Source organism: Acanthochromis polyacanthus, chromosome 8 (assembly GCF_021347895.1).
Source record: "Acanthochromis polyacanthus isolate Apoly-LR-REF ecotype Palm Island chromosome 8, KAUST_Apoly_ChrSc, whole genome shotgun sequence".
NCBI classification, from domain to species: domain Eukaryota; kingdom Metazoa; phylum Chordata; class Actinopteri; family Pomacentridae; genus Acanthochromis; species Acanthochromis polyacanthus.
This window is the reverse complement of record NC_067120.1, coordinates 20,855,753-20,881,970: the sequence shown is the minus strand read 5'-3', so window position 1 is coordinate 20,881,970 and position 26,218 is coordinate 20,855,753. Positions and strand designations below refer to the sequence as shown.

The 26,218-nt window shown below is 40.2% G+C and overlaps 1 protein-coding gene across 8 annotated transcripts in view; it reads left to right on the top strand.

The window, feature by feature from the left end:
• The window catches only part of LOC110956882 (pleckstrin homology domain-containing family A member 7-like), a 161,058-nt gene that overhangs the window by 67,457 nt on the left and 67,383 nt on the right, over positions 1–26,218 (top strand). For all 8 annotated transcript variants that reach the window (XM_022202627.2, XM_022202625.2, XM_022202624.2 and 5 more), the window contains one exon: positions 10,877–10,960. In XM_022202627.2, coding sequence (XP_022058319.1) covers positions 10,877–10,960 — 84 coding nt within the window. The remainder of the gene's footprint in view (positions 1–10,876; positions 10,961–26,218) is intronic.

Sequence of the window (26,218 nt, the reverse complement as noted above, 5' to 3'; positions counted from 1 at the left end):
AGGAGACCAAGTACTGAACCATTTTGTCTGAGCAGCCTGTAGGGTGTTCTGTGATTGGTCAAAAATGACATGGCATGGCTCCAACAGTGGTATATCTCTTAGATATTTTAGTGTCTTGTTACAAAACCCCAAATTAATGTCTACAGTTGAAAGGAAGGGACGTCATTTGGGCTTCTCAAACAGCATACTGACGAGCCACTTGGTCTGAACTGTGTGTCTGGATTCTATGTCAGGCTGGTTCTTTACAACACAAGCTTTTGCAAATGTACGACGATACACAGTGAAAGCACTGTAATGAATATGGTGGTTTTGATAGACGCATGTATGCTCCCTGCTGGGATCAAGGTTGAAACAGATGATGAAAGATAGAAAAAATCTTTGTACTATGCAGTGAATCTGTGCTCAGCTGACTTGCACCGGTTGTGTGTGAGAAAAAGCAGAAGCAGATGGAGCTAAATCTGTCCTTACAAACTTGGCTTCATGGTTTGAGAATTAAAGTTGACACTAATGGTGTGAGGGAGGACTCACCAAGTTAGATGAATTTGTTGGATTTAAAATGTTGTCATCTGTATGTTGCAGACTGACTGAGGAAATGATTAATGCTAACCACCTTTTTGTGCATCAAGCTTCACATCTTTTTTTTTTTAATGAATGATGAATATGCAGTTTAGAACTGACGGATCATTTAAAATTCTCCAGATGCTGACACTTCCCTGCATGGACTGCATTGGAAAGACAGATCAGAAAACACTGCTTGTATATAAATCACATCTGAGTTGTTTTTGAGTTGTGTCCTGCTCGTGAGTGACTGTAGCTGGTACGTGTGCACAGCTCTAATTTCAAACCTTTGTAGAGGTTATGTAATAATTAATTAGTTGGATTTTTCTTCTAAATATCAACAGACAAAGTGGCTCACACAACGCTGGGATCAAACGTCAATGCTTTTTTGCACCTGATTGAAATGTCTCTGTAGCAACGGGTATCAAAATCCTTTCAGAAATCAGAGCTGGCAGTGAATGTCTGGTCAGATTTTTCATGTTTTTTAGTCTGATTGGATTTCAGTTAATATTTAGGTGGCTATTTTACCCAAGTTACATGGGTGCTCTTGTTTATGCAACATAAATATTATTATCCTTAACGCATCTAGTTTGAAAGGTAATCCTGATCCAATAGACAAATTTAACAGTAAACATGATGCCTACATTGCCCTTTCACAATAACATATAATATGCACTAAAACTGTTCAGAGTTTGGAATTCATGAATTTGAATATTTCCAAATTCTCACTTTTTAAATGAGGGAAAAGATAAGTGTATCTGACTATGTTACTATCCAGCTATTTTTATACAATCCTCCTGTCTCGAGGGAATCTTTAAGATTTCACTTTTACTTGATTTTGCGGCACCTGCAGTTATTGATTGTAATCTAAAGTAACAGTACAAGTCCCAGCTCAGAATCACACCAAAACAGCCACAGGTGTATCCTCCTGCCAAACAAATCCATGTTGTCCCAGTAAAGATGACAGTTAATGTGTTTTCTTCATGCCGTGAGCATCAGTCTGATTTCATACTGACATGTTCATTTCTAGGTGGTACGTTTGTGAGATATCACTCCTGGCAGTATATTAAACTGTCAAAAAATGGCCAAAATTACAGCGTCTTGTTTGATAGACGGAAGACAGTAATATTGGGCTAAGAGCTGCATTGCTGCCTTGTTGTCCAGCACGGAAAAGGTGGAATGACGAGCATCAACAGTCAACACCAGCCTGTTAAATATAGAATGGCAGTATAATGAATTGCAGTTGATCAAATACAGGCTTACTTTAACAATAATCGTAACTATTTTAACTCATTAGTTAAATGAAACATAGCCTTTTTACTAAATATTTGTCAAACTTAAGTATCAACAAAAGTATTGCTTTCACACTGACCCAGAACACAGAAGTCATATACACACTAGTCCTATAAATGTAACACCCTTTTTAATATTTGCATGCTATGCCTTCTATGTCTAGACTAATCTTCTACCTGCTGTGACCCTGGAGGTACGCAGCACGTCTTGCATGGAATGCTGCGTGCATCGTGTCAGCATCAAGTAGGCTATTTTAATCAGAGGGTGTTGGGCTTTTTTGAGAGGCAGCTCTTTTAACAATATGGTCGTTACGTAAGTCTCTCATGGTTGGAGAGCTACTATAGCAGCAGAAGGTAGTGCCTCAGTTGTTTATGGAGATTAAAGTTAATAGGACAACAGAATTGTCTGGGTGAGTTGAATCCCTTATTATTGCTGCCTTAAGCTGTTTCAAGGGAACTCACTTCCCAGCCACAGCATAGAAAAGTAATGTGAAAGAAACACAATGGAAGACTGAGTTGGAAGCTTGGAATTCAAAGCCCTCAAGTACTCATATTGTCATCTGAGCCGCAGGTTTGTGTTCAATTGCAGTAAGTTCATATAAACTTCATGCCCACCTTTCATCAGAGCTTCTACTGACAATGAGGTCATGTAGATTATTAGCAGGTACTTCAGGCACAAAACTGCAAAATAGCACACTTCCAAATGAATGATAAATTGGAAAAAAACCATCATTTCTGATAGCTTTATATTAGCTGGTGTTTGCGTAGGAGCTCTATGTTTTCGAAGCATATGCAATGGTAATAATCTTTAAATAAAGATAAAAATCCAAGTTTCAAAGTGCTTAACAAGACAGATAGAAAACACAGTTTAGTGTGTGAAAATAAATTCAACCAATTAAAGGGCCAATCAGTCAACCAGCACATAGTCTTTCCATGTGCGATGAAACCTGATTTGAGAATTGGTCAGGATGATAAAGGTAACAGCCTAGCGAAATGAAATCTGCTTCTTCTTCCTTTCTGCTGTTTGGTGTGTTTCTGGACACAATCATGTAAACAGCAAGAATCCAAATTCAATCAGAAAGCTAATGAAACAGAAATGCTCTTTTAGATTATGTGTTTGTTAAGAAGTGGCCATAATAACAGTGTTTCAGTGTCACATTTTCACCTATCCACAAACATCACTGCATCCTGTGGTTTTCTGTGATAAAATGCTAACGTTAGAGCTGCAGTAGTCAGTCTTTTGGCCACTCGGAGGGAGAAGTCACAGTCTGCTAATCACAGTTTGACATATTAAGGCCTTGTGAAATTGATATGCCTAACACACTGTTGCCCTGTTTTTACATTCAGCATACTTGAGCATTTATTTGGAGTTGTATTTCCAGCAACAGCTGTCTGCTGCGACTGGAAATGGGGTTGATGAGAGTGCTGAGACTGAACCAAAATAGTACATTTACAGGCCATAAAACCAAAACGAGGAGCTCAAAGATTCTAGAATGAAATGCATATCTGCAAGAGACTGCAGAGTCATGTGATGATTCTTTTAGCGTCCAAGCAACCTCTTTCATGTCATATGCGTTCATTTGACCCATTCAGGAGAATATCTGTTAGTTCAGCTTTAACCTTTTGGGTTAATGCTGTTCTGTCTGGTTTTCGTCATCAGCGCTGAGAGATGGCTACTTAAGGGTGGTTTCATTTGTTTCTTACGTCTGGATGGATTTATAGTGTATTAGTGTTACTCTTGGTTTTAATTCATGGGTGATTTTATGATACTTCCATCAAACAGAGAGAGATACTTCAGTTTATATTACCATTTATTGTCTTTTTAAGTAGTCCAGTGCTACTGAGTGAATCAGAAAAATACACTAGTACACTGTGTGCAGGTCTTTATTTTCCAGTCTTAATGTGCATTGTTCAAGAGCGCCGTATAAAGCTTTTAGCACCGGTTTCAACATTCTTCTTTTGCAGCCCAGGTCATTGTCGGCTACATTCTTCTGAAATGACACTATCACATCTATTATGTCTTGTACTATTTTGAACCTCGCTGCAGAATGAAATCACAGCCGCTGATAAACAGCCTCTCAGGACACTTACACTCTGTTCCCATTCATATTCCGTGAGCAATCTGACATGGATATCAGTTTCCCAGGAGAAGTGCTTCACATATCAGTTCTGAAATAAACAAGGCTTTGTTTGAATGTGCGCGATCGATATCCGAATTTACTGCTGGGCTCACTGAGAGGGTTTGAGGTGACAGCGGCCTCTGCATTCATGAATACCTCTTTATACTTTAATGGTTTGGCAAAGAGGGAGAGATCTAATAGGTTTAACACATTTCATTTCATTTCATTTCATTTCATAAGAGCATCAAGAATTCTGCATGCATCTATTAGTTCTCACACTTGTGTGTGAATGAGATGTTCTTATGACTGTCATCACTGCACAATGATATTCTTCAAAACAATGTGTGGTGAATTGATGGACGATATTTATTGAGACATAGGTGTTTGGGCAAGCTTTACTTAACCCTTTAAGCTTCAGTCAATTCCAGCCGTTTTCAGCACAAAAAATCGCTAATATTCTATTTTTACAGGGAATATTGGACGCACATCGCGAGGTGCATTTCCTTGAAAACGACCGATTCGTGGATTTTATACCGACTTCAGGACATGTTTTGGACAAAATAGTTTACTGGCTTGTGTTGTCTGGATGTAAAAGGTTGGATTATGGCCGTTTTTTGTGGAATCTTGTTTTTTGTGGAATCTTTTTTTCTGTGTGTAATAATGAACCCGGAAATGTGAGTCGCGCTGTGTGCGTTGAAGCCGTGTATAGAGAACGGATGGATGAATATTTGTTTTTGTCGGACAAATGTGTTTTTCTCACCCGCTGTGGTAATCCCATCTGAAAGTGGTTTATACCGGCGGATTCATGAGAATCTAAGCTTTCCATCGGCGTATTGTGTTTGTATAATTGTGTTTGCAGCCGTCGGACATTCTTGAAATTCCTATGCAAATTAGTAGGTGTACCACCGGCGGTACACCTACGACGCACTGAAGTGTAAAGGGTTAATGTATATACGTTGAATTGTTAGTCAACTAAATGTGTTGCTGAAATACACTGCTTTTACAGAATACTGAAAAGCATCAGTGCAATGATGCAAGTAACTTATTTATCTTGTTAGCATAGTATTAACCAAGCCCCTATTCAAACAACTTCATCATTTTGCCAATATAACTGAGTTTTGGTATTGTAAGATGCAACAACTTTTTGGTAAACAACAGTGGGGCGTTCAGTATAAAGTGTGTTTTTACATTGAACAGGCTGCAGATGTTCAATCACAGTGCTACACACATTGCATCACCTGAGTCTATCGGTAAAAACAGCGCTGACACACTGCGGCTGCCACTTAGTATCTGCTGTCGAATTTGTTGCAGCTCTGCCAAGAGAGTGTCTCAGTCATAACTCATGCCTTAGAGGCCCGTCAGGACGATCTGTTTCTCTTTTCATGCCACAACTGATCGATTATAATTCCGTCCTGTTCAGACTGTTGTTAATTCTTATTGCCCCTCTGACTGGGTTGCAGGGCTCCGTGTTAGAGTGAAACAATGAGCACATCCCCCTGAGAGATGGTCGTATCTAGACTACTGGGTGTTTTTGTCCTCTAAGATACACTCCTCTGGCAGCATGACTAACGCCATCTCCACTAGTGTGCTGCTTTCCTCCTCTGAGGATTAGGAGCAAAGGCTCTTCAACACCCTATTTTGCATTTCACTCTGTAGAGATTTTATATGGCCAGCTTTCAAACATGCATGAGTAAATGTGACCGCAGTTCCCTGTAGGCCACTGCAGGTGATTCACTGGGGCTTTTGAAACCTACAAATTCATTGCATTATGCTTCTGATGTTCTTTTTTCGCTTTGCAGCTAACAATCCAACACACAGACTGCAGCAGCTGAGAATGCTGAAAGTTATACAGCCGGCAGTAGGAGAAACAGCAGAAATCCTCTCAAACTCTAACGAGGCTCAATACAGCCAGTTAGGGTTGGGAAAGATATTGAATTATTTCAATACGTGTCAGTTTTGGGGTTGCACAGTGGATTAGTGGTTAACACTTTCGCCTTACAGCTAGAAAAGCCCCAATTTGCGTCCCAGCCTTCCTGAGGTCTTTCTCTGTGGAGTTTGCTTGTTCTCCCTGTGCATGCGTTGGTTTTCTCCATGTACTCCGGCTTCCTCCCACAGTCCAAAAACTATGGAGTTAGAACAGTCTCATAATTCACAAATGCACACAGAAGAATTCACAAATGTAAACTGCAATCCACAAATGCACACAGAAGAATTCACACATGTGAACTGGGGTTCACAAATGTAAACTGCAATCCACAAACAAATTAAGAAAGTTCACAAATGTATTTCTGCATTCACAAACTGCTTTTGTGTGTGAATCTTTTTTGAGACTGCTCTGCCGTCAGCTCGATCCACAAATGCATTTTTTTCAACACGGAAGTTTCTGTAGCCAATCAGATGTCTCCCTCCTTTCAGCCAATCACAAAAACTCACCCCACGTGGGGGTGGGTGTACTGTTCAGCCAATCATATGAACGCGTCCGCACAGCGTTATACTTGACCGTGTCATTGGGCTGAAGAGTGAAGCTGCCCGTCGGAGAGACCATCTGATGGGGACAATAGACCCTTTATTTGTTTACAAACATTGTGACGTTTTTTGTGGCCGGGGCTTATGCTGGAGGCAAAAGCTGAGCGAGAAGTCAAGCGGGACTGGGAGTATATAGTTTGCGCTGGGAGTTTGCAGCGCAAACTCGAGCATTTTTAACCCGTTAAACTTCAGTGTACCGCCGGCGGTACACTTACTAATTTGCATAGGAATTTAAAGAATGTCCGAAGACTGCAAACGCGAATATATAAACATTATACGCCGATGGAAAGCTTAGATTCTCATGAATCCGCCGGTATAAACCACTTTCAGATGTGATTACCACAGCGGGTAATATAAACACACTTGTCCGACAAACAATGAATATCCATCCATCCTTTCTCTGTACAAATAAAAAAAATATGACGAGAAATACAGGGAATATTGGACGCGCATCGCGAGGTGCATTTCCTTTAAAACGACCGATTCGTGGATTATATACCGACTTCAAGACATGTTTTGGACCAAATAGTTTACTGGCTTGTGTCATCTGGATGTCCAAGGTTGGATTATGGCCGTTTTTTGTGGAATCTTTTTTTGTGTGTGTAATAATGAACCCGGAAATGTGAGTCGCGCTGTGTTCGTTGAAGCCGTGTATAGAGAACGGATGGATGAATATTTGTTGTTTGTCGGACAAATGTGTTTATATTATCCGCTGTGGTAATCACATCTGAAACTTCACTCTTCAGCCCAATGACACGGTCAAGTATAACGCTGTGCGGACGCGTTCATATGATTGGCTGAACAGTACACCCACCCCCACGTGGGGTGAGTTTTTGTGATTGGCTGAAAGGAGGGAGACATCTGATTGGTTACAGAAACTTCCGTGTTGAAAAAAATGCATTTGTGGATCGAGCTGACGGCAGAGCAGTCTCAAAAAAGATTCACACACAAAAGCAGTTTGTGAATGCAGAAATACATTTGTGAACTTTCTTAATTTATTTGTGGATTGCAGTTTACATTTGTGAACCCCAGTTCACATGTGTGAATTCTTCTGTGTGCATTTGTGAATTATGAGACTGTTCTAACTCCATAAAAAACAGGCTGAGATTAATTGGTAACTCTGAATTGTCTGTAGGTGTGAATGCAAGTGCAATTGTTAGTCTGTGTATGTAGCCCTGTGACAGACTGTCCTGTCCAAGGTGTCTCCTGCCTTCACCCTAAGTCAGCTGGGATGGACTCCAACCCCCAAAATGAGGATTAAGCGATGTACAGATAATGGATGGATGGGTGGATGGATTTTGGTTTTGCTAAAAATGCCTACGTTTTAAAAACAAAACAAGTGCTTTCCTTGCTATCTCTGAAACAACACCAGCACTAACAGAGAGAAATAGTTCTTTGCAAGCATGATTGTAAAGTAAGCCATCATGTTTTCCCTGCAAAAGCCCTTTTTTTTGTGTGTGTGTGTGTGTGTGTGTGTGTGTGTGTGTGTGTGTGTGTGTGTGTGTGTGTGTGCGTGGGTGTGGGTGTGGGTTGGGGGGGGGGGGGGGGGGGTGACAAAATATGGCCAATATTGCGGCTGTTTTTCCGATCAGTCTTCTTTTCGTCTTTACAGTTAAGATTCTGCCCGACACCACAAAGACTGGATGTCGGAAGTTGTAGCTTCTCCTTTGTCCTCTAGATGCCGCCTGTAAAAAAGACGTTTTTATTCTCCCCACAACTGAAGCCATTTTGTCAAGAGTTTTTAAATTTAAAAGAGTTTAGTTTCCCTTACAAAAACATGCCTTGGTATATGGTGATCTAAAAACTAATGGGACCTAAATCCATGTCTATGTCAGCTCCACCTGGGCTTTTACTGGCACTGAAATGTAGCCTCACAAGAAAACTAAATAATGTCAAGCAGTGACGACAATTGATAATTGATTTTTATGTTTTTCTACTTCTTCTGTTAGTGTTTCTCTTGTTTTCTTAGCAGTAGTCAAACTGGCAGCTGTGGTGGTAGCAATTCACCCAACATGATAGAGCACTCAAGCACACTGAGGAGAAGGTGTCTGCAGTGCATTCAGACGTGACTAGTTTCATGTGACGATTTGTGTGTAGGTCTCGTGCTGTGAGCTAATAATGGCATTGAGTCCCTGTTTTTGAGCCTGCTGCTGCCATGTCACCGGGTCTCCTGGGAAACCACGTACTCCTGTAGGATTTGATCTTCTGCTACATCAAGCAGGATTCCGTACAGCAGGAGTACTGTGAGCTGCTAGTGAATGGAAAACTGTGTTACTACAAATTGTATTTGGAGTGCAGAAAGGGAGCTGAAGCTTTACACACATGGGCTTGGTTTGCTGAGTGCGCGTGGTGTTTCTCATCACGTTTATGCTTCTGTTGGTGACTACTAAGCAGCTGTACTGAAGCACTTAAAGGGCAAGAACTCTTCTCTGAGTTTGGTGTTTTGTGCCATTGTTACTCCGCCACGTTCCTTTGGCGGAGTTATGTGACGATCTATGTACATTTGTCCTTCTGTCTGTTTGTCTGTCACTCCGTCTGTGCGCAACATTACTCAAAAACGGAATAACAGATTTGGATGAAGTTTTCAGGGAAAGTCAGAAATCACACAAGGACCATCTGATTAGACTGTGGCAGTGATGCGGCTTATAGTCTGGATCCATGGATTTGTTTAAGCGTTCTGTATCATTACGAGATAGCAGCACGATGTCACTGTAACTATGACAGCAAGTGAATGTTACGTCAGCTGCCTGCTGATGATCACATGATTGCGATGCTACTCCAAACCCACCGCTGTGGACTTATCTGTTGGAAATGATACGACTGAGCAGCCTTAGCGGAGTACTGTGCTCTCTGAGTGATTTTCTTGTTGATTCTGTGGCAAACTGGATTCTGCACTGAAGCTGTTTTTACATGAACTGATGGTGTCGCCTATAGGTTTTCTGAAAACTGCTTTTGTAGCTCAGTGTGGTGGAGGTGGCTGTCGGCATGTTAGCAGTGATACAAAAGCAGCAGTGCAATACAAAAACGACTGTGAGTGGAGCTGGGGTGGATCATGCTAACATCTTATGATGATACATACACTATCACAAAAAGCAGCCACACTCTTAATCCTGCATAAATTTAAGCCCTAATGCAATTTAAACATGTATGTTATATGAAAATGTATCCTCTACACAATTATAAATAGCACGAGAGAAAAGTTTTTTTTTTCTTGTATCTGACTGTAAACATGTTTATTTCTGCTGCCAAGTTGAACATTTAAACATTTGTGGGGAATGACTAAGGCTGTTGCTTGATTACAATTTGCAAGAGCCAAAGCTGATGTCTCTTTAATCCCAGTAATAATCCAAATCCCAGAGTATGTATTTTACATGGATATAAAAGTACCACCAACAGCTGATGCATAGCCTGTTGGGAAATAGAAACCAATCCAAGGTAGTGATACCTTGGTTCAGCCGGGGTCTGTTCATAAAATGGCTAGTATTAAGGTTTCCAAAATACTAGCATTTCTGAAAAGAATTTTGAAAAATAGGGCTGCAACTAACTGTCATTTCTTTGATTAATCCGACAATTATTAGATTGCTTTGTGAGGCTGAGCCAGCAAATAGCAGGAACGTAAGAATGTAAAATTATTATTCAGTAGTCAAAAAAAGCTGCAGATTAAGTTTTTATTAGTTAACTAATTAATTAATCAATCAACTAACAAGCTAACTCTTTTGATTTGCATGTGTGTTGTCAGTCATTTTGGAGGAACTGTCGTTTCTTCATTAGAGACAAACACTAACTTAGTGCAATGATCTGTTTAGTCATTTGCTTCCAAAGACCAGCGCTGACTTGAATTTGCCACAGCAGTCATTATCTGTATGCTGTGAAAGATTTCAGGTCATGATTAATTGGAAAGCAGCTCTCTTCACCCCCACTACCCACAACACTCACATACATCGTGACCCTCCGTGTCACCCTGTGTTGTTTACACAGTCAAAAGCTTTTACACTGTGGCTGAGGCTTAGAGTGACTGAGTAACTGAGTCTATAATGGAGGCCCAGGCCCACACTGTCCTGCATTTGTGCTGAGCCCAACACTTTGGCCCACACAGGCTGTGCAGGATGGGCTGGGTGGGGTGAGTGGGTGGGTAGGGGTCCTGCAGTCACCCCTCACATTCTACACTGGGCTGGGAAAGTCAGGGACGAAGGCCCATCAGGGTGGAGAGGTTGGACAGAGCTGCTGTGCTCGCTACTCCTCTGGAGAATGATCGGCTCGTGTGCGTTGTACTTGTGAACACAGTGGGGGTGACAATCCACGGTGATGCCTTCACAGTGTTTACACTGCAACCAAGGTGGCTAATTTTGTCTCCTCTTTCTCCTCCCTCTGTCACTTCAGTCATAACCAGAGGACCACGGCATTCCGCCATCCTGTGACCGGACAGATTTCTCCAGAGAACATGGACTTCATTCTGCAAGAACAGTGAGTGACTCAGTTTGTTATATTGTGCATCCTCGACCACAGAAACAAAATGTGAACTGTTGAAATAAAGAATTAATATAATGTCAGATACTTCGAGCTATATCTACTTTCCCCAGCTGTTTGTAGATACTGTGTTGTCAACACTAAAACTGGCCAAAATGTTTTTGTATTTTTGTCCATGGGGTGATTGCCGGGCTGTTAGCGGTCACTTTCTGTAGAATGATGGAATGATTCTAAAAGTAGGGAAAATTTAAAAGGATTTAAAGAAAATTCTCCTCTGATCTTTTGTTTGCGAGTGTCTTATTGTTTGTCATACTCTATTCTTTATACTTGGCTGACCTTCTTGACTTTGATAACATCTCAGTCAGGCCTTAAAGTTATCCTTTAGATATTTTTTCTCAAGTTATACTTTTTTAAATGGGTAGATGGTGGATATTATGAAAAATTCAGCTTTGTTTTAAGGCAAGATACGCTCCTTTTATTTCACCAGAGCGGCTTCTTTAACAACGAAATAAAAGGAGAAAATGTTGGATTTGTCAAAGACATGCAATGCTGTTTGGTTGTCTCTGTCTGGTGATGCTGAATGAGTAAAATATTGCTGTCTCTTCCTGTTTGGACAAGTAGATTTGGCAAGTGCAGCTGAATGTACTTTTAGTTGTATGTGTTTGTTTTTTTCCAGTTTCTTTATAAAAATTGAACGAGAAGATTGGTACCACGCAGCCCGATCTCACGAGGATTCGTGAAACTGTCACGTAAATTTTTGTTTCGGTTTCGTGCGCACCAACACGATTTTGTCATGTTTCTTGTGCCGCTCACAACGAAATGCACACCAATGTATTTTAAACGGCGGACTTTTCGTGCCACTCAGAACGTATTTCAAACGAATGGGTATATTATATTTTTAATGTAAAAGCGTTGCGAATCCAACGCTATATTTAGCATTACATCGTCCCTAACCATAACCCTAACCATAACCCGGTGGTACACTTACCAATTTGCATAGGAATTTAAAGAATGTCCGAAGGCTGCAAACGCGATTATAAGAATGTCCGACGGCTGCAAACGCGATTACACAAACAGTATACACCGATGGACAGCTTAGATTGTCATGAATCCGCCGGTATAAACCACTTTCAGATGTGATTACCACAGCGGGTTTCGTTGTGAGCAACACGAAAAACATTTCGTTGTGAGCGGCACGAAAAACATGACAAAATCGTGTTGGTGCGCACGAAACCGAAACAAAAATTTACGTGACAGTTTAACGAATCCTCGTGAGACCGGGTTGCACCACGCACGTATCTGTCCTTTAAAATTTGATGCAGGAGTTCGTTAGTTTAGATTTTCATAAACACTGATGATAGAAGGTGTTGGTTCCAATTTATGCAAGGCTGAGCTCATCAACTGCTAGCTGTAGCGTCACATTTTGCATCCATGTGAGAGTAGTATTGATCTTTCCATCCATCCCATGACAAGAAAGGATTTGCACTCATTTCCCCAAATTTGAACATTGTTTCTGTGGTAGTTCTGCTAGATGCTAGAATTCAGTCTGCGTTCCTTAAGAGTGCAAAGTACAACTTGTGTTTTATGTCTTTCAAATAAGTTCATCATGATATTGCAGTTAAAAAAATATTTTCATGAAAATATCAGCTTTAAATACTCAAATATCACAGTGTAACAGACAAGTATCAGTTAACAGCTCTCATGGCGCTAATGTTTACCTTTGTTTGACTATCACTGATACTAGATCACTTAAAAAGACCTGGTGAAAGGAGGTCTCCCTGGAATAAACAAGCCAGAGTGCTTACTCGCAGCTCTTTAGGAGACAGTTTGTATTGCACTCTCAGGGCTTTGTTTGAGCAAAGATTCCCTGCCAGTGACTAAACCTGACACCAGACTTTCACCACAGAGGAGGAAATCTATGAGGTGTCAGTTACAGGGGATTGGACAGCTCTATTCTTTCGTGTGCCCCAGTTTGTAATTGAGGATCAACATATTCTCCAGTTTGCGGAGAAGTTCACCTGTACTGCACTTATAAAGATGAATGCTCAAGTAATGTGTTTGTATATGTTGTGCTTTACCTGGAGCACTTCTTGTCAACCCTGTGAGGAAAATAACTGCACATTTTACTCCTGGCACTTTTCTGTAAACCAGTTTGGTTTGGCTGGGATATAACTCAAAGTAGAGGTATGTTTGACAATGTTCCCTTGTGTCCAGGTGTTTGTTTCACTGCTCTAGTTTGCTATCTAGAACCAGCTCTTTCATCCGTTCTCCATTTTTTCTTTTTGGGAAATAAGTTAAATTTGAATTCCTGCTTGCAGAGTGCATTTTACAAGCATAAAGCTCAAAAAATATGCTGAAACCATTGCTTTGCAGAAATCATGTAGCAAAGTTAAATATTTAATTATATTACACCAGAAAAAGGAATGTCAGAACCAACACTGACACTGTTGCCAAGCCGATGGAGGCAGTATTATGCTTTGGGCAATGTCGTGTTGGGAAGCCTTGGGTCCTCAATCTATGTGGATGCTACTTTGTCACGTACCACCTACCTAAACATTTTTGCAGACCATGTACACCCTTTCATGGGAATGGTATTCCCTGATGGCTGTGGCGTCTTTCGGCATGATAATGTGCCATGCCACAAAGCAAAAATGGTTCAGGAATGGTTTGAGGAGCACAACAAGTTTGAGGTGTTGACTTGGCCTCCAAATTCTCCAGATGTCAATCCAATCAAACATCTTTGGGATTTGCTGGACAAACAAGTCTGATTCATGGAGGCCCCACCTCGCAACAGGAGTACAAGACGTCAAGGATCTGCTGTTCAGATCTTGGTGCCAGGCACAACACACCTTCAGGGGTCTAGTGGAGTCCATACCTCGATGGGTCAGGACTGTTTTGGCAAATAAACGGAGTCAACACAATATTAGGCAAAATCTCTTTGTTAAAACTGTAATGTTATTCATAAAGATACTCATATCAGTACTTGGTGTTTGTAATTGATAGTACTTGGACATGACAAAAATGTATTAGTGAAAAGGGTGTTCCACAAAGATCAGTATTGGGACTTCTGTTTTTTAGCTTGTTTTTAATCTGCGCAAGAATACTGTTTAGTTTCCAAGTCGACACTGCAGTGTCCATTTTATACAATCTTAAAATGCAAGTAAACGCCAAGTGAAAAACATTGACTGAACATTTAGGTAAAAATACAATTCAAGTCAACAAATAATAATATGATTATGGTACAAAAAAGAATCCCAGCTCATGTCTCCCAAGTGAAAGTCTGAACACTTATATTAAAAAGAACCTCAGCCTCTAAATCACAGATGACAAACTGATTCCACAAACGGCCGGTGTGGCTGCAGGTTTTTGTTCCAACTAAGCAGCATCACACCAGATGTGACTCATTTAATCAACCGATCTCAGTCTCCAGACAGGTGATTGGTCAGACTGTGTGCTGTAGATATGTTGGAACTAAATGCTGTAGCCTAGAGCACACAGTCTGACCAATCACCTGTCTGGAGACTGAGATTGGTTGATTAAATGAGTCAGGTCTGGTGTGATGCTGCTTAGTTGGAACAAAAACCTGCAGCCACACCGGCCCTTTGTGAAATGAGTTTCACATCCCTGCTCTAAATGGTGACTTCTGTTCTTCTTTGTACGTGGAAAATCACGGCTCGTCCGCCAACAAATGAGGTGATAGTGGAGGTCCATTAAATGGGATGATAATGACCTACTGAGCCTACTAGAAGGTGGAGGAGATCCCTACTGGCCCATATGTATGAGAATATGTGATTTTAATGACCATTTAATGGGCTGATAACATTCGGAATGAGTGGACCTCCAGACCTCCTAAATTAATCAACTTCCAAAAAGAGACAATATATGTGTCACAAGTGCTCAAACATCGATACTTTAATGCATGTCCTCAGAGTGGGGAATGAAGCTGACACAGATCAGTGTTAAATACTGACTATTTTGATCTAATTACAGGTAAGACACATTCACAAGGTCAGTCATAAGTAAGAATTTAAAGACCACATACCCCTTATGCTCCTGCTAAACACTGCATTGGATACTATTTACCACAGTGCCAAGTTTTGCTTCTTGATACTTAAGTAGAATCTGTAATTGTTTTAATTAGTGTCTCTGGGTTTGTGATGAAAGCTTTGTGTAGCTGACTCATCTTGCTGTGGTATTTTAATTTGCTCTCAGGCGCTATGGATATTGATGCCAGTGAGACTAAATAAACATATTTTTTTTCTAATTAGACCTGTGTGGGCACAACTTGTGACTTCATGGTTTGTGCGTGGTTGGAGGTTGGTGAACTCAAACCTGAAAACAAGCCTCATCAACCAGAATAAAAACATGTGCAAGTGCTTTACGAGTATTAGATGATAAAGGGCTACAGTGATTCTCTGCTTCAACTTCAGCTTTCACCTCTGTCTCGATTTCAAACCCCATGTCTCCAGAGGTGGAGACCACAGAGGACAGGCCTTCAGCTGGAGCTGAGAGACCTGGGATCAGTGCTGTCAACCTCTGAGTTTGACACTAAAGGCTGAGTCCTTCTCTCCACCCAGAACTTCTGCTAACAGTTAAAGGACATTATTTTCAAATTTGACTGTCTACAAAACTCTTTTTAGAAGTTGTCATTCAAAGGACTGAATACAGTGAATTCTCTTTAGATTTATTAAATCCCTTTAGCTTTAATAAATGAGCCTTGACCAATCACATTGCGTTCCCACAGCTATGTGGCATAAAATCGTCATTATTTTTGGCTATGGTTTTGCACTACACCATTTGTTCAAGTCCAATTCAGCTATTAGAAACTATTGCAAACATAAACACATTTTAAAAATGTTGCTGATGTGTCGATATGTTTTATTAATTGCAGAAAGAAAATGTGCAATTGCATGGACGACAGTCCACCTACTGCTACAGTTTCTCACCACTTGATACCCATCGAGATGCATTAATGACTGTTGGGTTTTAAGATTTTTCGTGCCTAAATTAGCTCTGGTCTGACTCTAGTATGTTTTTTACTTGTCGTTGTCAAAGGCTATCCTCTTGTTGCTTTTATTACCTTGAATTAAAATCTACAATGTACCATGTTCAGAAAGTGTTTTAACGAAAGGGTGCAGACTAACAAGTTTTCTGAAAATGCAACACCTGTGCTGTGCAGTGAGAACACCTGTGGCAAACAGCGACAGAATAAAACTAGAAATGTCTTCTTTGTGTGATTAGACTTAATGATTAATTTTTATGAACTTTAGTCATAAAGTTTTATAGCATTTAGGATTTACATTTAGCACAACTTTTTCTAAGGAGACCCTTCAAGGTCTCCCCCCGTTCATTTGGTGAACATTTTAAAGGACAAATCTATCAAGGGTGTTTGCCTAGGGGTTGCATTTTGTTGTAATTTTTCAAAATGCATTCAGGTGCACTGAAAAGTACCGTCAGCTGTCATGGTTTAATTTTTCCTCAACACGTTCGAGCCAAATCCAGTCGCTAATTCAGTGAAGAACAATGAATAGAGCTTCTGATGCTGCTAATCTAATGAGGGAACACATTAAAATGTAATGAAGTTTCACTGCACAGGCACAATTTCCAGCAACCTATTTTCTCTTTCTGTCACCATCTCATTGGTTTCCATTTCCTGCCCTCTCTATTTCTATCCATCCTGCCCAATCACTTTTTATTTCATTTTGCTTTCCTTACCTTCCCTTTTGCTCATATTTACTGTCATAGCTCTGTTCTCTGAACTGTGGTAGTTTGATGCTGTCTTTCTTTCTCAGAGCTCCTTTTCTGGCTTTTATTTAATATTTTTTTCACATTTTTAAAATCAACTTTCGCTTCCTTTTCTCCCCTTTGCTTTATACCTACACATCTTCTTGTTTTTTTCATCTGTATAATTTTTAATTTATCCATTAATGTCAGTTAATTCAGGCCAGATCTGTAAACTGTTTTGTGTGCAATCTTTTAGAGTCATTTGGTAACAACAAGCAGACAGGCTAACCACACCTCCCCTCTTCCTGCAACAAGAGAGGTTCTGTACATGAAAGCTAACCAAATAATCCAGTCGCCAACCATTAGCTCACACTAGCATTTTAACATATATTAAATGGCCATTGCACGATGCTGTCAACTTGAGTAACATTATCTTTACTTCACCTATCTCTGCTTTTCTGTGCTCGTGCCTGTTCCACTCTGCGTATGTCTGTTTCCACGGCCTGTTGGGTTGTACTGAAGCCGTGTGGAAACAGACACACAAAAAGTGGAGCTGAACAGACATGAGTGAAGGACGAGTGGCAGAGGACTGGAAAACAAAATCAAAGACTCTGAGTTAAGTTGAAAGTGCTGCATTCTAAGTTGATTTAAAACAAGTGCACACAAGTCATTTAAATAAATTCTACACATTTTCTTTTCATGCGTCAGCTAAACGGTGAGCTGTACATTCGCTTTTACAGAGTGGTGTGGGTGGTCACTCTTGGTCTGATTTTAAGAGTAAAGGAAGGGCCTCACATGCACTAAACATGCACACTGGACCTTCTGCCAAAACACAGAACCTAGAAGCTCAGATTATAACACACACAGAGGGAGTGTCGGTTCATCCTCTGCTGAAAGCGCCTTTACTCCACTGTATTGTTATTTAGCAGGCAGGTGTCTGTATGTTGTATTAATGTTAAAAAAATCCTGCACATTGCACCTCTAAATCCAGTCTTTTCATCTTGATATGAATTGCACTTGCGAGGCAATAAATGTCAACTTAAGAGCTAAATATATAACCCAGTAAGTTAGAACTGTGTTGTGAATTTTGTGGCAGATTCTTATGTAGCCTGCTGCTAGAGAAGCAATGCTGGCATGAGTTTTTCTTTTCATTTATTTTTAGCATTGAAAGCAAAGTGAAGACTATTTCTCTTACGTGGGCAGCCATTTCTGTCAGCCTCGCTTGTCTGACACTGACCTCAGATCCACACCTCCTTGTGTCACCAGGTCTTTGGCGTCTGCAGTAGTTGGTCACGGAACTTCCTCGTCACTCCATCTCACTGGTGTGACTCTTGGCTCTTGTCTCCTCTCTGCATCACTCCTCCTATCTCTCTCGCTCCCTTGTGCTTTTCTATCCCTCCTTCCCTCTTTTTCCCCACTCATACTCAGCACTCTTTCTTTTGCTCCACCTTTCTTTCCTCTCTCTATCCTGCACAACGAGGGACCAGGTTATATTTTTCCTCACTATGTTCTGATGGATCTGTCTTATTAGCGGCTGTGTAGGTGTGAAGCAGGTCTGTCCAAACCACTATGATAATTCACACACGTACTCTTACACTTCACCCGTATGTGTGTGTCTGTGAAAACAGATAGTGAATTCTGAACGGGTTTCTGATATTAGGAGGTATGTGTTCACTTAGGAGAATTGTCTTTTGTTGTGTACCTTAGTGTAGTATTGTATTAATGGACAGAAGGATGCTGTGTTTTATGTGCAGCACAGCTGGTGTACATCAATCAAAGGAGAACTGCAGTAAAGAAAGTCATTAAGGGTACTACATTACAGCTTTGAAAATCCAGTAAAAAACAGTATTTACCAATCTAAAAAATGAAGGTTATTTTCTAATCAGCTGGTCAAGGTTAAAACAACTCATAAATCATATATTTACCATTGGCTGAAAAAACAGAATATCGACAGAAGTATACACTTTCTTAAAATGATTAATAAATAATACTGTATCCAAGGTGATGCTCTGCAAACCTTACCACAAATAATTGAACAATGCATTGGTTCATGTTGTATCAAACAGCATCTCTCTGTGTTTGCTGTTATGCTCACCTGATGCTTCTGCCCTAGCTGGCACTTTAACAGCATCATGTTGGCTGCTGTCCTCCTCCTCTTCTTCATTTTTGTCTTCAGTATCTACGGGTATCTCCTTCTGACTCCCTCTTCCTGTCACAGCAGCTCTCATTGAAGCTTGGAAATATTCAAAACAAATTAATGTAAGAGGTAATCATGCTGGTCCAAGCTTTCCTTCGTGTTTTCTTCCTTTTGTAAGTATTCTGTTTTGTTAAAATCTCTGGTGCAGACTGTCATTGTGTCTCCTGTGAACTAATACTTTTGAGATTTTTCTCTTTTTTTTTGGTCAAATATTCATGTGGATTGAGGGAGTCATTGTTCAACGTTGGAGTTCAAGAATGAACATTCTTGACTTCCATGAGCTGATATTGGCTTGCAGCGGTCTACACGTTAACTTATACTTATCCTTACGAGTAAGGCTCCTTACATGCTAACCAATAAGCTTTATGAAGAGTTGGCTCCCAAAGATTGACAATGTTATGTTGAAAAAGGACACATTTCTTTTGGGAGTTAACTTGAATGCATCAGTTTTGGATGATTCAGTGCAGAGGTGTTTGTGATAATCACCTTTTCTGAATGGATTGGTTCTGTGCAGAAATTCAGACAGCTGTCTTCTCCAAAGTACTCAGAAAGAAACCAAGATACTGTTGCATTTATGCTTCTTCTCCCAGTGTCTGGCTGCTATCAATTACCTGCACAGGTATTGAAGTCACTCATTGGTCGTGGAACTGATGCTCTAGCTGTTGTTTCCTCTGGACTCATGAACAGTTCAAACAGCTGGTACAAAGATATGCCTTAAATTTTCCAATCAGGCTATTTATCTTGGCCAACTACCTACTTGTACTGTGCGATGGCAGCAGTTGAATTAATTTATGTTACACCAACAGTTACAAAAAAGTTAGAATAACTTACTGCTCTGTGTTTTCTACATTTTGAACAGAGTTTTACCTCTACAGCCAGTAACCATACTTGTATTTACCGTTCACACCAATCAGCCACAACATGAAAACCACCTGCCTACTACCATGTAGCCCCTCTTGTGTTGCTAAAACAGCCCTAACCCACCAGGCTGTGGACACATAACCTCTGAAGCTGTCCCATGTTGTCTGGCATGTGGATGCTGGCAGCAGATGGATTGTGTCCTGTAGGTGGGAGGATGGGGCCTTCATGGATAGGATTTGTTCCTACACATCCAAGGGTTTGGGATCTGGACAGTTTGCTGTTTCATCTGCTTCCAGCCTGGAGGTTAAGCTATGCAAATTGCTTTACAGTTGTTTACGTTCAGGGGCATTTCCAAGAAGTCAAACTAAACCTTTTAACTGTTCTGTAAATAGAACTGTGGTCATGATTGGCTCCCCACATAAAGGAATTACTGAAAATGTAAGTCAGTAGATCCAGTACTGTAAGCCAGGGTCCAGCATAATTGGGCTGTTTAATTTGTTAAATAAGATTGGGATTGGCAGAGTAGAGTGATTACTTCCTTGAATCACAGCACATCAGTTCCAAAAATCATTAAATTCAGCGGCCTTGTTTCTGTTATTGCTATTAGATTTTAATTTAATGCTTGTAACTGCCCGTCCCTGATGAGTTAATCATCCCTGTGCGGTTTCATTTGTAGCACTGGGTGATCGTGTTAGCAGTGTGAGTTACATGTTTGGCAGCAAATGCTCACAAAGTTCACCTCATTTAATTACAACGTACTGTTCAGAATAAAGACAATGTAATTAGTGTTAATACACGTAGGAGGCTGCGATTATATACCTGCCTTCTGTTTTTCTGTGAATCTTAATTACCCACTTGTCATTGTGCCACTGCAAGCAATAGAAGAAAAACGATTTCAGCTGTTGCTCAGAGGACCATCCAGAACATCCACTGTGCTGCTATTTACGGCTTCCATGAGCTGGTGGGAAGCATTCATGTTTTTCTTTTCTTTTTTTTGGTGAACTTTTGTATTCATCCAAGGATGGAGTTTTTGCTGAACTGAGCTGATCTTTGTCAGCATAACCCCGGCTGACATTCACACACTTCCACACATATTCATACCAGTTACTATTGGCCAGTGAGCCTCTCTGCTGGAGCAGAGCTTGCCTTTAAATTTCTGCCTCCCTGTCGACGCCTCATGCTGGCACACTAGTTGTGGAATTCACTAGCGCTCATATTCCAGTACATATCTGTCACCTCTAGCTCCAGCACCGCCTGCACCACCCAAGCGCTTTTTTTTTTTAAGTTTGCTGTCAACATCAGCTTTGATGGACGGCATCAGCTCACAGACGATCAAAGCAGAGTTGGAGCTCAATCTGAGAGTGTTATTAACAGCGGGGTTTGGTGTGTGTGTGTGTGTGTGTGTGTGTGTTTATGTGTGTGTATGCGTGTTTGGAGGCCAGCGTCAGTGGGCATGCACACCGGAGGTTATCATGGATTAAAGTAGCTAAAGTGTCAGGACTTTACAGCTTCTAGGAGTACCTTATCAGCTCTTATTTTGGCAGCAGGAGAGATGGAATAACTTCCTTGGCTGCTGCCGTCTAGGCCTCAGTATCTGAAGTGTGTCTAAGTCTGTTTGCACCACATCTGCCTGACTTTCTTCTTGTCATTGGCTTTAATGTCCTGGAAAACCTGGATTTTTTTGTCATGTAACCTTGGAGAAATGCTAATTTTAGTTTTCCCATATTTCTTTGTTTCATCCATGGATAGGTTATAAATTCCTAGAACTTGCACAGCTTGCTGCAAGGCATGATAGAAATATCTAATCTGCTGTTTGTCATCCACTAGTCTAGATTTCAGGTTAGATTAAAATCCTAGTTTGTCTTCAATTTTAATATTGCTTCGTTTATCCTTTTAGGTGTTACATTTTAACGTTTTGAACTTTAAAACTGATTTCCTGTGCCTTTTTTAAATGTAATTTTTAATGCTCAGGAGCACACTGTAATATAGTGTCCTGTACCCCTATGCAACTTAAACCATAGAGATGTGGTTAAGTTTTCCAATTGAACACCACATCACAGATGAGTAGTTCCTTAAGTTTTTACAGTTCCTGCCTATGATAAATCATTTATTTTTGTCTTTCAAACCCGTCAGTGAGTTTTGAGGTCCGGAGGGTCAGAAAAACAAGTAGAATCTTTGCCAGGCAAAACTTTTCTCTACAAATGGTGATAAACATCCTGACTATTACTTGGCATGCCTTTCTCTTTGCCACAGTTGCTTCTCTAAACTTTTCTTCCATGCTGTCACAGCAGGCCTCGGACTCGCTCTCCATGTTCTCCAGAGCGTCCTTTCTGTTCGCTCTCTCTAGTTGTACACGTATTTTTCTGTCTTTGGCCCTTCCCCTGTGCATTGATATTGGACATGGAGAATGAAGCGAAGCTACGCCAGCAATGTGATGAGTGCACACATGGTGCTTCGCCAGGGGTGCAGCACGGCAGCGCTTTGGTTGACTGTTTCCATAGCAGCAGTGTGGAATTGAAACAGGGGGATACATTTGTACAGCTTCGGAAATAATTGTGAGACCACCTGTTGTTTTCTTCACAAACTACACGCAACAGGCCTTCAGCATTGCTAATTTTGTTTGAATTTTATCATAGTGGTTAAATAAATACAGCATCTTTGAAAAGACATGAAATAAAGTCTTACAATTTTATACACACTAAATTTTATTTAAAAACATTATGTTTTGAATTAAACCTTTCAAAATTCACACGAGATGATCAAAAACATTTTTTTTGCTATTATTTTATGCATGCGTAAAGTCAGCACGTCATCCAAACTAAATAATCACTCCACAATGCCTAAAAGAAAAGAAGTGCAATGAAGAAAAGACAGCCGTCTTGGCGTTTAGTGAAGAGGGATACAGTAAGAGAGCCACTGCAAACCAGCTTGAAATCAGCAAAATAGCTTTTCATTGCAACCTTTAGAAAACACAGCAGGATTCCACTAAGAACCACAAAGGAAGGACAGAAAATGGTGGTCACACTGGTTTCAAATAATAGTTTCCAAAGCTGTAGATGGAGTGTGTTGTCAGGTAAAGAGCATCTCTGTTACCCACATGAATTTTTTCACTGCCAAGACATAGCGGTGTTATGTGATGATAGACGTGTGTTTGTCTGTTTGTCTGTTAGCAACATAACTCAAAAACAGACAAACAAATTTGGATGAAATTTTCAGGGAAGGTCAGAAACGACACAAGGACCAAGTGATTAGATTTTGGCAGTGATGCAGCTTTTAGTCTGGACCCATGGATTTGTTAAAGATTTCTGTATCATTGCGAGATAGCGCCATGATGTCACTGTAACTATGATAACAAGTAAAGACTACGTCAGCTGCCTGCTGACGATCACATGATTGCCATCTTACTACAAATCAACCGGTGCAGACTTATCAGGACTCATCTGTCGGAAATCATACAAGGAGCAATTGATTAAATTGTGCGGCTGTTTCTGAGTCCCATCAATTCCCACCACCTGCTACATATTTAAGTCATGACATTCGTATCCATACATAACGTACACATGCATAATAAATGTCTGTGCTCATCGCAAGGTCATTTTGTCTGTGGGTACATCTGTATTTAATGGCCACATTCTGTGATGCCGTGATTTCTGCCACAATTTTTTTTTAAGATTTCAGCTGTCGGACATGATACGTCTGAGCAGCATGGGTAGAATACTGTGCTCTCTGAGTGTTTTTCTTGTTGAAAAATGAATTAAAGCTATGAGGATAGGAACAATTCTTACATTTGACTTTTGAAAGACTTGGTGTTCAGCAGAAGACACTTTAGCCCCATTACCTTCTCGGGAGAGGATCCTCTGAGTGATCTGTTAGGACAAAAGGGAAACAAAACTTAAAGTGTAAAATGGATAAGTAGTGGGTGGATTTTTTTGGGGCTGTCTTTACCAACAAGTTTAGAAGAAACTTTTAGCTTTTACTTCTTGTCCTGACATAAAATTTTGTTGGAAATTGGTTTTAACAATGTGGCAATGCTAAAATAATGATCTCTTTTTGTTTGTAGAGTGGATGATGGACTGCCTGTGTTTTTCCTCTCCTAGATAATTTATTGCAACATTTGAGTGTTGTGGTCTGCCGAATGCAAGCTGAAGGATGGAAATCTGACTGTATTTAAATGTCAGCTGTGTCTGTGTGGGCTGCAGTGCTGTTGATTTTTTGACATTATTCGTTTTTTCTTTTGTATGCGTGCTTTGTGTGTGGCTCTGGCTGTGGGAGTTTGCCAAGTGGCTTTTTCCTGTTTTCTTGTGAGTGGTATCATTAAAATACAGGAAACATCTTAAGGTAAAATGTCAGAATCTTTATAACAATTACTTTCTGTGTGTCATTAAATCTGCTATGTGGCCTCTCTGTTTGCTCAGCTACCTTTTCCTCTTACAGACATAACAGTGGAAGCAAAATGCTTTTCTGATGAGCAGATGATAAAGGCCCTCCAGCACATATTGTAGTTTCATAGTTGACTCTTGGCCTGTATTACAATGTGGGATTAATATGAAACATTCTTTAGATCAGGGTTCCTGTCATCCTCTGACCAGGCAGTACTGCCTCCTCTTCTTCTTCTCCACGCAACAATTTATTCATATCAGAGAGCGAGAGAATCACAGAGCATAAGGAAAATGACATATTTGCATTCACTAAAATATTTCACAGAAGCAGAACATTGTGTTCACACTGTTTGTGTTTGAGTCGTCATTAGTGATATTTGGTCCTACGTTTCTATGTATTTTTTTTTTTTAATGATGGGTTCTGAGTATGAGGCTTGCAGTTTATTTTTAAGCTTCTAGCTTTTGAAGTCACTTCAAAGATTTAACTTTGGGTTGGGTCATTTTGGGCTGATGAGTTGATTTCTCTGAAGTTCTTGCCTCGTTGGGTCTCATCCGCGCGCTGCATCCTTTCAGTTGTCAGAATTAAATTCTCCAGAGATTTAGCGTTGCACTTCAAAAAATGCGGACGATTCACAAGAGACCGATTGACAGAAATGCTCATAATCGAAACAGTAGAGGAAGAGATGTCCTGACAGTTAGTCTTCAGTAAAGGTCAGACTTCAAAAAGTCAGGCAATGCAGCAGCAGCACATTAGCCCCTTTCAGCCCCTTGTGATGAATAAACTGGACTTTTTAAGTGAAAACTCAGGTTAGTTCCCCTTATAATTTTAAAGACATGAGGCACTGGCAGTGGTGAAACAGGGCTATGCAACAAGAGTGATGTCATTTGTTTGGTTTGCTAATATCACTCAGCTCGAAGCTCTTCTGCAAACATCAGTCATCAACCAGAGGTGGAAACTTCCACCTCAAGAAGCAATGAAACCTGCTTCATTGCTTACATTGTCTCTATAGTATGTTGTGCAATGGAAGCATCCAAGCTCCAAGATTGGCATATTTAATTCATACTCACTGATGTGCATGGTTAGTTTTTGTTTTTTGAATGACTTTGTTAATGCCCGAAATTCTGATTGTTAGCTGCTAAATACCTGAATCTTCTGGATGCTTTCAGTTTCTAATCCAACTATCCAGTGACAGCACATGCCAGAAAAATGTTACTGTGTGACATGCAGACATAGAAACAGCACAAACTGATCTAAATTGGGCTTATCTTGTGTGGTGGTGCTGACAACTTAAAGGTCAGATTTTTTTGAGTAATAATAGGCAGAGAAATAAAGTGAACAGGAGCAAAGCTGCTGCATTGGAACTACTTGATAGCACGTAGGCGAGTTTCTCATATTATAAATTGGACGTTTCTTTCGTTTGGGCAATAAAACAACGGTGAATAGACTCAGAGTAAGAAATCGTTTGATAAAATGCTTGATCGTTTCACTTAAACCACAACCATGTGTCCCGCACCAAGGGCTGATGAACTTCATGTTGGTTTGTGAATGGAGGCCGGTGAAGAGTCCCTGTCTGGTAATAACCAGTTCAGGGACGCCAGTCAAAGCTTTAACCTTAATGCAGTGCAGTAGCTTCCCCCCTGGTTGCCCTATGTGTGCCTCTAGATTTGATTGGCTTTCTTTATTTAATATGTATCATAACAAGATTGTTTCTTTAGCTCTATTTAGCTTTATTTTTGTGTGTGCTTTCATTGTTGTTTTACCACCTTTAAAAATAAGCTACAATGGTAAAAATTAAAAGTAAATATTGTTGAATTCAAACTTTTTTTCTGCTGGCCTTTAATAAAAAAAATGTAGGTCATAAAAACTGAACTCAAATTGTCAATATCAACAGAACTAAACTACTTTATCAGAATTTTTTTCTTTAGCTACTGTATTTCGCTCAGTCTTATCATCTTTGTATAAGATAAGAAGATTAACAAAACAACAAAGATGAAAAAATGTTGGCGATGTTAGGGTCTCATGCTTGATACATTTTTTTTTTTAAATGGTCATTTTCAAGTTATAACACAGCACACAAATGCTCATAAATTCCA